This window comes from Aythya fuligula, chromosome 1 (genome assembly GCF_009819795.1).
Source record: "Aythya fuligula isolate bAytFul2 chromosome 1, bAytFul2.pri, whole genome shotgun sequence".
NCBI lineage: Eukaryota > Metazoa > Chordata > Aves > Anseriformes > Anatidae > Aythya > Aythya fuligula.
Genome location: NC_045559.1, coordinates 28,985,658 through 28,998,292, shown reverse-complemented (window position 1 = coordinate 28,998,292; position 12,635 = coordinate 28,985,658). Strand labels below are relative to the sequence as shown.

The 12,635-nt window shown below is 36.4% G+C and overlaps 1 protein-coding gene across 4 annotated transcripts in view; it reads right to left on the bottom strand.

The window, feature by feature from the left end:
• The window catches only part of DOCK4 (dedicator of cytokinesis 4), a 246,519-nt gene that overhangs the window by 50,229 nt on the left and 183,655 nt on the right, over positions 1-12,635 (bottom strand). For all 4 annotated transcript variants that reach the window (XM_032182910.1, XM_032182929.1, XM_032182919.1 and 1 more), the window contains exon 27: positions 6,803-6,897. In XM_032182910.1, the coding sequence (XP_032038801.1) occupies positions 6,803-6,897 (95 nt within the window). The remainder of the gene's footprint in view (positions 1-6,802; positions 6,898-12,635) is intronic.

The window sequence follows — 12,635 nt, the reverse complement described above, 5'->3', positions numbered from 1 at the left end:
TGCTTAGGGACACGGTCTAGCAGGTGACATTGGTGGTAGGGGGGGATGGTTGGACCAGATGATCTTGGAGGTCATTTCGAACCTTAATGATTCTGTGATTCTATAATTTTCATACACAGACACTTGGCTGAATTATATTATTCTTAGATAGATATAGACAACCAAAACCTCTTCACAGTGATCATCACCAGGTGTCAATAACAATCTTCATCACTGCAGTAAGCAAACAACACTTGGCAAATTGGAAGTTTGATTATCTACAGAAACAGAACATCCTCAAAGATTATTTAAATATATACCATTTCACTATGTCAGCCCTTAAGCCGACTTCTGCTGCACTTGTGCCTACCAACATATTTGGTCAAATTAAAAATCCATATAAACCATTACATTCTTTTTGAAAGTAGTCAGTAGTGAATGCTTATGGAGTAGGAAAAAAGATAAACACAGAATGATCTTTTTGCCGTTACGCTCATGTATTTCACAACAATCAGATGTTTAAAGACCCTCTGCAAATAAGGTTACATCTCTACATTTTGTGCAATTGCCACCTATCTGCTGTTAATACATCTAGATCTTCTTTGTACGTGGTTCTTGACCTGTACTGTATTACAGTGCTAAGATTTGTTTCCTTTTCTACAGTTTGTACTTCATTTTTCACTTTTTGCAATGAATTTAAGATAAAATGTTTTATTAAGTATAATGACAAATATATAATAGTATATATTTTTTATATTATATTTTTCACCTTCACAGCAGTGAGGAATTATACATTAACCAACCTACCTAGGAGATAAATAATATTTTTCTTCTGGCACTTTTGACAAGATTTCAAGCTTATACATACAAAATGGCTATATATCATTTAGCTTCTCACCAGCTGAAATGCTTACTTCCATTTACCAACTTTTTAAAATTACTGCCTCTGTCAAGCTTTACCTTCTGGTTCAATGCATCTTAACACCTGCAACAGTTAAGTCTGAGACTGTTTTTAGACCATTGCTTGATTCTAAGGTTTCCTTATTTCTAGTTCAACTGCCCAAAGGTAACTTTCATATGTATTATTTTTTCAGCAACTATATTGTATCTTAGCTTTTTTATCCAAGTAGTGTTCCACGTTTAGCACTCATTTGTGCAGTTTACCCTACTCTTCCACCAAACCAACAGGGAGGTACAGTGTTTGCACAGCACTCCCTACTGTAGCGTGGAAAACAAAGTGAAATGTTAACAAAATGTAAATAAACAAAGCTAAGAATCAATGCAGGAATAATAAGAAGAATCCTCTCGTTCTTGTATTTGTGTGTGATTTAATTTATAGTCCATCTGTTTCACAAAATTTGCACTTTTCAGGAAGATGTTCTGATAGAAAAGGTCAGTTCATGAGAATCATTGCTATGCAAAATTTCAACCTAAGTCCAAAGTAATAAATCTCTGAAAAACTGAATGCTAGAGAAAATAGTTTTCTTCCCAAATCCCCCAAACATCCCCAAAGCTGCAGCCATAATGCCAAGTTTACATTACATAAATCTATTTATATCTGAAAGAATTCCTTTCTCACCACATTCAGATGTCAGGTGAAACTGAAGAGAATGATCTGCTTAAATCCATATGAGAAAATAATTGGAGTAGAATTTTAACTGCAATTTTTATTAGACTTTTTCAGAATTTTCCTGAGATAGCAAAATAACTGCAGAGCAAATAGTTGTTGCTATAGGCAACATAGCTCCACTTTGATTTATTTAGTAAGCCAAATATATGATATGGTTTAGTTGATAAAATGTGGGTCTGTAGAGTGAGATTGTGTATGTAGTAGATTAAACAAACAAATAAACAAACAGACTGAGCATAGAAAGATGATGCCATTGTTTCTGACCTACAAACTGCATCCTCAAGAACTAAAATCAGGTAGGACAGAAAACATTGCTAAGTGTAGGGGTTCTCTCCTCTCCTCCTACAAATAATGTAGGTTCTATAAAAGAAAAAAGCAAAAACGTGCAAAGCAGAGAAAGCAGCCAGAGGACAGATGGACAGCTGAATGATCCAGTTCAATTACCCACATTCCTTGTTGCTTCCCAGCCAACAATTTCAAAATAACAAACATTTATTTAAAATCTATTTGAGTATTAAACTAGAAAACATTGAGCTTGTGACAAAACTTTATTTTCTTCCTCTTACCACCTGCTGCAAGTTTGTTCAGAAACCCCGACCTGAAAAGAAGAAAATCTCTGCTTTTAGCTACTCAATTATTCTGGGCTCCTATACAAAATGCTAACCCGAGGTCTGGTTAGGGCACTTCTGACAGAGTGGCATCTCCATCAAATTTTCACAGTAAACCTTTCTGCAATAAGCTGTTTGAAAAGTTCATGGCAGCCCCCAAAAGTTCAACAACGTTTTTACTGCCTGGAAAGTGCTTCGACAAATCTTCAAAAGCACTAACGTGTTTGAACAGAAAAAGTTTCTTTCATATTTCATAAATGAACAATATTCACATAAATGTGTATATACATACTATTGCACGTATAACTTATTCATACATGCATATCTCTATATACATTTGCTCTGTGACAGATAATGGCGCAGAACCATTTTTACAGGTTCAGTTGTAAGCAACATTTTGTATTACATAAAACCAAGGAGGTTGTTAGCAACACTTTGTATTACATAAAAGCAAGAATTTTTGTTCATTGTAGGAGTCTCAGACTCCCACACCATGGGAACTAACAGGATTCTTCAAAGCAGCCATAATGATGAAACCAATGCTAATTTGATGTCTTCCTTTATTGCGTATTCTGTTTGAATTAATGTTTTTAAATGATAATAATAATGTCTTCCAGTCGTCATTGAATTAGATAACCAAAAGGATCTTCTGTTAAAAGTCAGTATGCCCAACTGTCAGCAGATACATTTGTAAATGTGTTATAAACAACACATTATAGTAAATCTTACTCTATAGATCACTGATTTTACTATAAATAATCATATTCATAAATCCATTTTGTAGGCTTGTAGAATTCCAATTGAGAATTGGATGATCTGGCATCTCTACCATTCAACAAAATGCTCAAAGGATGAGATCTTTAAAATGAAAGCTTCTTGCACAGCAAGTGCAGTGGAAAATGAATTCATTGTTACATAATATGTGGGCACCGTATGGTAAAAATATCAAACCTTTGCTCAGCAAGTAATAGGAACCTCACTTTACTTTCTGACAGCCTTCTCAATTGTTAATGAAACATGGCACACCTGGAGTTCAGCTGAGCCTGTTAAAGGCTTTCAAAAGATGTCAGTCATTTAAAGCACTGGGTAAGTGATCCTTTTCCTAACCTCAGGGTAAACTGAGTGACCATTACACTGTTATTTCTGGTTGAGAGAGACATTATGAAGGTGTTATGCAAAAGCTTCAGGTTTAGTCTGGCATATCTTACTGCTTAGTTTATGTACAAAGTGGGTCTGCCCTATAATGAAAGAGAGAAAGAAAGAAAGAGAGAGAGAAAGAAAGAGAGAGAGAAAGAAAGAGAGAGAGAAAGAAAGAGAGAGAGAAAGAAAGAAAGAGAGAAAGAAAGAATGAGAGAAAGAAAGAAAGAGAGAAAGAAAGAAAGAAAGAAAGAAAGAAAGAAAGAAAGAAAGAAAGAAAGAAAGAAAGAAAGATGATTTCCATAAAATATGTAAAAGAAATGTAAGTTGTCACTCTATTAAAATCCCTGATAGAAATATTAGATAACCATAGGTAATGACTTTGCTTTGCTGAATGCATCCCGATTAGCTCAATGCAGATGTTACATGGTTATGTAGTTTAAACAGAGTTACTTTTTCTCATTGCCAGAAGCTAATAAACATTAAAAATTTTTTGCATGTACTTTTCCTTCCGTCACACAACTAAAAAATTTCTCTGTTTTAGTACTATGTATGCCTTCTTAAATGTTACTTTATGTCTTGAATTTTAGCAATCACTTGATGATTATGTAATGCTAGTCATTAATTCTTTCTCATGACCGATATTCAGACATTCAGAAGTATAGACCATGAGTGTATCATGAGTGTAAAGTATCTTAGTTTTTGGCTAGTTCCAGATTTGTGTTCTTGAGCTTGCAGTACCTTCTCTTCTGTTTTATCCCAAACAGCATCCAAGTATCAGATACTACTTAATTACTGAAAATACTGCAACAAGAAAAAATTCTAGAAGCCAGGGGGCAGCAATATTTTTATATATAATTAATACATATTGAAAGACTCTTATGGCATTTTAGACCTAAAAATCTTCCAGGTAATTGAAGTTCTGCATGTATAAATATGAGAAGAAATGATTTTTTTTTTCCCCCTTAGGAAAAGCTTATTACCTGATTATACCCTTGCTAGGACTCATTTCTTCCCTAGGCTCAGACAGTCTAAATCTCTCTTCCTGTAAATACCAGACAGTTTGAATTTTTATATCACTCTGGGGAGAGTGGAGAGAAAAGACAGTGCTGCTGGTGATGTGACTGCAGCGATGGTGAAGCTCCCAAGACACACGCTGCCTTCAGATTAGCTGCAGCTTCTCGGGCTGAAGCCCAGACAGCTGAAAAGGGGTTGTCTGACTCAGGAAACATGACAGTGATTTTATTCCTGGGAAGAAGGAGTTAGAAAAAAAAAATCATTTTTTTAAATGATTTGATTATGCTCTTAAAAGGATGGTCTACACCTTGCAGTTTTTCCTTGTAGACATGAACAGGGCTAGAGTTGAAGAAGTTTTGCATTCAGTTGCAAAGGGGCTCACATTACTGGAAGCACTCAGCAAGTGGAGGGAAGAAAGAACAGCTCACAGGCACTTCTGTCTGGTGTCGGCAGTGCCCTAACCTCTCATCCTGCCTTTGGGATCTTCCCTTTCCATTCAAAGATTGTGGGTTGGGAAAATTCTAGGCAAGCTACTGCTTTGTGTCTCTTTGCCACTTCCTCAGGGAAGTTGACGGAAGGCAGCCTCTGAAATGGCAGTGGGGGAAACGAGTGAAAGGATGGCATTCCCATTTAGCAAAACTAGTACAGAAAAACAATTGTCCTGTGGCTGAGGAGAGAATTGAAGTGCAATTTCCTTTCTGCTGCCTCAAAAAGAAATAGGAACAAAACATCAATATGTAACATGGGAACGATGACTCTTCAGTTCGCACCACACTTAGCCAAAACAACTGACCAACCCCCATTACACACAGCAAAGCAGAATCTCCTCCACAAAGGCATAGATACCTAGCAAAGTAAATTATTAAATGCTGAATTGGTAAAGGTGTGCTAACATGCCATTTGCTGACGGTAATGCTTATGTAATTGCTTGTCAGTGAGTTCAGTTCGCCAACTTCTGCCCGTCTTCTGTGACTGACAGGACTGGACCCAGAGTCACAGTTTCACCAGAGATGGCTAAAAGCAACATGACACCGAGTAATAAAAGATGTTTGATGCTCACTAAAATACTAATGCAAGCAAATACTCTTTTTGCAGAACTTGCTAACAACATCTTTAGCATATCTGAACACCACCACTCCAAGAAACACATGCCAAGGTCGTTCCTAAATCTTAGTTTTGTACATGTCAGCTGTTGCAAAGCCATCTGCCAAGCCAGCTGTTTCAGGAATATGTAGCGATTTCTAAGATTAAATATGAGGCTGAGTTCCTATGTTTTCCCCTCTTTCCTGTGTTTCTCAATTTATTTCTTTAGCATGATTACCAGATGCATCATATCGATTCTTTGATTATTAACATTTTTTTTTGCTGGAATTCAAACATGGAAGGATTAGCACTACTAAATCATGTAATAAAAATGAGCAAAAAATATTATTTTCTCAAGCCGTGATAGAGCTTGAACAAACACTATGTCACGCAAACACATAACACCTATCACATATACAAATTTTGCCAAATTTAATTGTAACCAGAAGATCAGTACAAGTTGTCAGTGCAGCACTATGAATTCATATTCTTTTTGGAGCTGGTAGGCACAATGCAGACTAAAAAACAATTCATCAGGCATTGCAGTTTAAGTAAATCCTAAATTCTGGATTCCTAGGTCTGCCTAATACAACCCCCCTCTTCTGCTGACACTGATTTTTAGATAATTGTGTTGACTGTTCAGCTGGCTTATCTGATCCAAAACTAAGCCTACATAAAAGGATAGCTGGTGACACAGGTGAGATAAAATTAAATAGTTTTAGACTGACTGTAATGACTTCTCAGAAATGCTGGGAACCTGTTTCTGTAAAAATAAGGCCAGAGCAAAGAAAGAATGGCTCAAAGGCAGGTTATATCCCAAAGTATCCTGCTTAGAGCCCCACGCTACAGTTGCCTGTGCTGTGCCTCACTTCCTGATTTGTGATTTTTTTCTAACAAGCACTAAATTAACAAACATGCAAAAACATTGTTAATAATATTATAGCAGATAATTTCTTCTTGAGAGCAAACAGATCTCTACCAACTCAGCATTTCAACAAACAGATTTGAAATAAAGTTCTGTTGAGATCTGTCATTTGCTGCTTGGAAAACAAAGCTGTTGATGCTTAGCATCTTCAATCTGTAGAAGTGTTTCTGAGTTACCAGTTCTATGTTCTTACTGAAATTTAGAAGATAAACAGGAACAGATTATACTATGAATTTGTTGTGTAAAATAAGTGCAGGGATTTTAAAACTTAAACCCAAACTTAAATTCAAAAACGAAAAACTGCAACCAGTATTATAGAGTATATTTTGCATTTTTATTATATACAACTTATAACTGTGTTTACTTATACCATGAACTTCACATACACCCCTTATTTTTCTGTTATCATTAAAAATGTCTTACTTGTTTGCAACCAAACGCATCACTGTCCAGTCTTTGGGAAACATCTCTGGTCGTATCAGTATCCGAAATACAGTGAAAATCTGCAGCAGGAAATCCTGTGGAAGGAAAAGAAGCAATCTTATACCTCTGGTGCTTTAAAAAAGAGCAATGAGCTTTTAAACTAATCAGAGGCAGAAAAAAATCATTATAGAAATAGCAAATTGCACATTTATTTTCAATGTATATACCTTTTAATATTTTTTTCATTGTTGATTCCCTAAGAAAGTTTCCAATAGCAATTTAATTCATTTTTTTCTTAAGAAGAGAAAAATAATTTAATCTGCCATTTGATTGACAGCAATACATAAGATAAATGTCAAAGATGCATTTGGTTTCCACCCATACACTTCCACAAATGTGATCCTGAGAACAATTTGCAAATCAAAAAAGCACTTTACAAACACCACAGAGTTCTGAATACCTCCTTAATCATGCCAGGTTTTCATCACATTCAAGATTTATTCTAAAAGTAGCATTATTTGGTGGGAAAGAGAGAGAGTGCAACGACAATTTTATCATTGGGTTTGCAAAGACCAGTGAAGTCAACAGCAATGTCCAGACCTCTGAGCTGCTAACACAGGTGTCTGTCTGCGTGCAGGTCACTTAACCCTTCAGCTTTACTTGCTGAATATATACAAATAGTAAATGTACGTGTGCTACTTTGAATGTAGAAAGCACTGCTTAGGAACTTAGCATTATCATCTCCTATGTCATTTAATTCACTAACAACTAAATTAAGCTATTCCTGCTGTTCCTCTCAGCACAAGGTTTTTCAAATATTCTTTAATAATGTTTAAACAAAGGTAGTAATGGTCAATCTCCATTGTGTATAACAGTGCTTTTATTTTTTTAGTAAGCAAAATGGAGCTTTTCAATGTCATGAGGAACAGGAGGCAAATGATATAATCCAACTAACAGAACTAGTGTTTTACCTGTCCTTTAAATGTTTCAAATATTGATTCTGCCCATGTCATTTGTAGAGACTGAGTACAAAACAAGGATGAGATGAAGATACAACCAGAGGTACCAACTAATTTTGAACACCAAAATGTATTCTCAAGTGCATTTACTGAAGCGTAGATGATGGGCATTGCACAACAGATGTCTTTCATTAGAGAATCACTGTAAAGGGGGACGAATGCAGGCGCTGGAAAAGGCAGCTGAGATCCCAGCACCCACCCACCAGAGAAGATTACATAAAAGAGACAACCTGTTTTCTGAGTAAGAGGCCAAAAAATCCTCAGTATTAAAGAGTGTAAATGAGACTCATTGCAGATAATACAGCATGTGAATTCAGGTGACCAGCTTTACAGATAAACAAGTACCTCCACGAGCAATATATTTATTCCAGACTGCCTACTTATAGTTTTCCGCCCTGTAGTTCAATTTCAACACTTCTGCCTCTTCCTTTTTTTCTTTAGGGGTTACCTCCATTCCCTGTGCAGTACTCTCTGCAGCCCTGTGCTGTAATCCCCAAAACATGGCAATGCCCCAAAAGCTGTATGACACTTCACAGTATTGACCTACCATTCTCCCATATCCCATTTCTATCCTCTCCACTGTCTTGACACAATACATGTTGCTGCTGTTACAAAGCTGCTGAATGGGTGCTGACCTGAAGAGACCAAATGCCTGCTGTTGGGAAACCAAAATGTGGTTTAAGGACCACTTAAAACTCCAGGGTTGCATGGGGTATAAGATTTAGTGCCTTTGAGACCCAGCAGGTCACTGCCAAGCCTGCTGAAATTCATTGGCTAGTTCATAAGTTGCCAAGGAAAGAATGACAGACAGAAAGGAAGACCACATATGCTTCATTTCTTTAGGCAACTAGGCTAAGAACAGAATGAAACTTTTATTCCAAGCAAACTTGAAAACAAAGAAAATGTAGACACATTACATTTTGAATCAGCAACAACAGGGTAATTATTTTTAATTTTAACAGAAAAAATAGAAAAATGTGTAATCAATTCAGTAAAGTGATTTATTAGATATAAAACATGAATTTGAAAAGCCCAAGATTGAGGTTTGTCTGTATTGTAGTAGCTGTTACATACAAACAAAAATGCAGCATAATTCAAAGATAAAAATGTAACTTGAGGAGAAACAGAAAATTCATTAAAAAAATTTAGAAAAAAAAATCATGTTTTGCAAGATTTGCAAGATACAGATACTAAGCTTCTATTTACAGAGTTAAGCTGTGCCTAACTTATTTTTCACCAATGAATTTTTGTTTATTTGATAATTCATTTCCCTAGGAATCCATAAGCATGAAAATGACCAAAGAGTAAAATGCCAGCTGACTAGCCTGATACTTTGACATTAATGCACAAGTAGCCTTCACGTCTCAGGTCTGCTCCTCAGTATTCAGTGCCAGGTCTCAGATACCCAAGGAGCTCCCCTCCAACAGTTCCATCCAGCAATTCCACAAAGCATTTTGATCAGCATTACAGTGACTGGGATTTTGCATGATGTGATTTCTCATTTTTCTTTCGTGGCCCAAACATTCCCAAACCATCACAGGACATAACTATGAAGCACCATTCACGGTAGATTGATCTTGTAACTATAGCTTAAACTGTTTTCTGTGCAATAAGCTATTATCTTTCATAGTTGTATCTGCTCTGCTAAACACTTCAGAATGACTTAGTAACAGATTTTAACATTTAAAAAGTGTTTTTGCCGGCACTGTAAGTGAACTAACATTTGGTTGGTTGAATACAGCTATAATTGATGTCTCATATGCCTTTTAACTTAAGTGACAGTAATGGAGTAATTTTGTCCTTTTACATACTCCATGCAACTAAATATCATCTCTTAATACTCCTACCTAGTGTATATAAGCTCTAGTACTATCTTACAACACTCAAATAATATCACTGTTAAGTTTCATTCAGCTGCAAAGCTGCTTGATAAAAATAAGAAACTGCAATTCAGTGAGAAGCATGGCCTTCTGAAAGACTGAAAACCATTTATTCATTTAATAAACAAGCATCTTTGAATTTCTTTTGCATCTTCCTGTATGCATGTAAAATCCTCTGTAATGCCGGGCAGACTATACAGGATTTCTCAGTGTAAATCTATTAGCATTTTACTTTGGGACAACAGTCCACTTTTAAGCTAATTGCTTGATCCCCAGTGCCTTGGTTCATACTGCAGAGTTACCAAGCTACTTGTTATCAAGTCTTTGTACAGTGTCCCAGAGATGTTTTGCAGAGTGCCTGGGTGCCTACAAGAAAGATGGTTGAGTTGTCTCTGAAAATGAGTTGTTTACACCAGGACAACACATCCAACCCATGGCCAAACCCTTTCCCAGATCCTCTTTCCTTCACTGCTTCTTCAGTCTACATCAGAAGCCACCTAAATTGCCAACAAACCCTAAAAAGTCTTTGTCCAAGCAGTCATTAGAGAAGAGAGCTGTGGAATAAATTGCACTTGCTGGTAGGGTTTAGCACCCACCTTACCCTGCTCAGGCTTCCTTAGCTGGAAGAGAGGGATCAGAGAACCAGTGAAGTTCACTCCCAGCCCCGTGAAACACTTTTCCTACAACAGATCTCTCCTGTGTATCTATGTTGCCTCATTATCTAGCATAAACCAGCAGTGGATAAAGACTAGGCCTTCTGACAGGTGCTTTTATTTTGCTTTCTTTTAACCTATTAATTAAAACCCCACCCATATCAATCAAAACCATTTTGCTGTGGTCAAAGCTGCATTATGCTAACATATACTGTTTTTCTCATTCAGTTTCCCACTTCTCTACCCCTATTTATAATTTCCACTGTAATCTTTTGTCATAAATTAGATCTGAGCTTTTTTGTGGCAGCAAATATCCGCCTACAAGGGAGCCTCTGTTATGTAAATTGCTACAAAATATATTTACCAGAATAAGATGGTATTTCATGGTAAACAAAATAAGCATATCTAAAAAATAATACCGAAACATAAATTAAAGGAAGCACTGAAAATAATTGTCTTATTAAATTAAACGTTTCAAAAAGTGAGTGAAATAGAATATCTGGCACTACCACTCAGACATGAATCCCCTGACATTTCTTTCTTACTTCATTTGCACGTTTTCAAATATAAAATGCTTCTTCCATCTTCTGCTGTCTGTGGAAAAAAAACTGACTCTTGAAGAAACAACTAAAATAAAAATAGTCAACATGTCAATTACTTACACTAAATATATTTAAAAATAGAGGAAATATTTCTATGAACAAGCACTTGTTTAAATCATCACTCAGATGTGTGTCATATAAGATATGCAGATATGTCCGTCATTTTTAAATTGATGTTATTCCTTCAAACTCCATTTTGCTATACCTTGACGAACAAGCTGGAAACAGCCTTTAATAATTTTGGTATAGATTGTTATCAGAAAGAATAACTTGACTTATGTTTTGATGACAAATGACAATCTTCATTTCCTTTTTTTACAAGTACTTACATGAGTGAATTTTTGTTTTGAAAAGTGGTTTGATGGGGATAGTTTTTGAATAGGAGCATAAATGCTGAGCAAACATGCATTCCTACAAACACTTGACATAGTCTTTTTGAGAATTAGTCAAAGAAGGAAGAAATGCTTTGTAATATCAGTATACAATCATTCAGAATAAAAAGATACCTATAAACAGGGGTAGTCAAAAAAAAAAAAAGAGGCACAGCAGACAGCAATTCAAAAGCCTGGGTTACACTCAGATAAGTCACTTGCAAACCCTCTATTATATCTGTAGTTTGTAATGTGACTTACAGAAGACCCAATCCAATCTGACATCACTGACCATGGTGCAGAAAGAGGATTCAAAAATAGAGCAAGTTGATGATATTTACCACTGCTTAAATCCCAAAATACATACTAGCCACCAGAATAATAACTATGGTTACTATTTCAGTCTCTAAAAATACCTCAAATAAGAATGTCTTATCACAGATATTTACACCTTCTGAATCCCGATTTACTCATACTGACGTCAGTTCCTAAGGAACATTTCTTAATGCAGTATAAAATATGAACGAAGTTCCATGCTCGGCAAACAAAGCATAGCACAGAGATAAGCGGCAAGATCACAGAAGCACAGAATCATAGAACTGTTTGGGCTGCAAGAAACCTTAAAGACCACCCAGTTCCAACCCCCTGCCATGGGCAGGGACACCTCCCACCACACTGGGTTGCCCAGCCTGGCCTTGAACACCTCCAGGGATGGGGCATCCACAGCTTCTCAGGGCAGCCTGTGCCAGGACCTCACCACCCTCTGGGTGAAGATGGTTCAAGACACACGCAGTCACCTCATGATTAATAGCAGTGTCAGACTAACACATTAGCTCTCATCTTTCCCTCTTCCTGTCAGTCACACATTGCAGTGATATTTGATATTTCTAAGTGAGAGGAAAAAACAATTTCTTATAATATTTAAGATTCAGAAGAGAAGCAGTGCTGCATTAATTATCATCGAACCTACTGCCACTTAATCACTGGTGGAGTTGATGCTGATTTGGTGAGATCAGAATGAGAAAAATAAACTCTGGACTTGAGTTCTTACGACCTCTATTTTGATAGCTGATGGCATGAGCTACAGCTGCTTTCCATATGTCTTTGTGTAATAGTAGGGTATGCGTGTGCGGGGAATATAAATGTGTCTCAAATCAAACACCATTCAAGCAATAACTCTAGAGATGTTCATGTTCTAGAAGAACAAAAGTATGAATAAACTCAACACTGTACTCACAGATACATCAAACACAGAAATCAAGTGTGAAACCTCCAGCAAATCTAAAAATCTAAACCTAAGAACACATA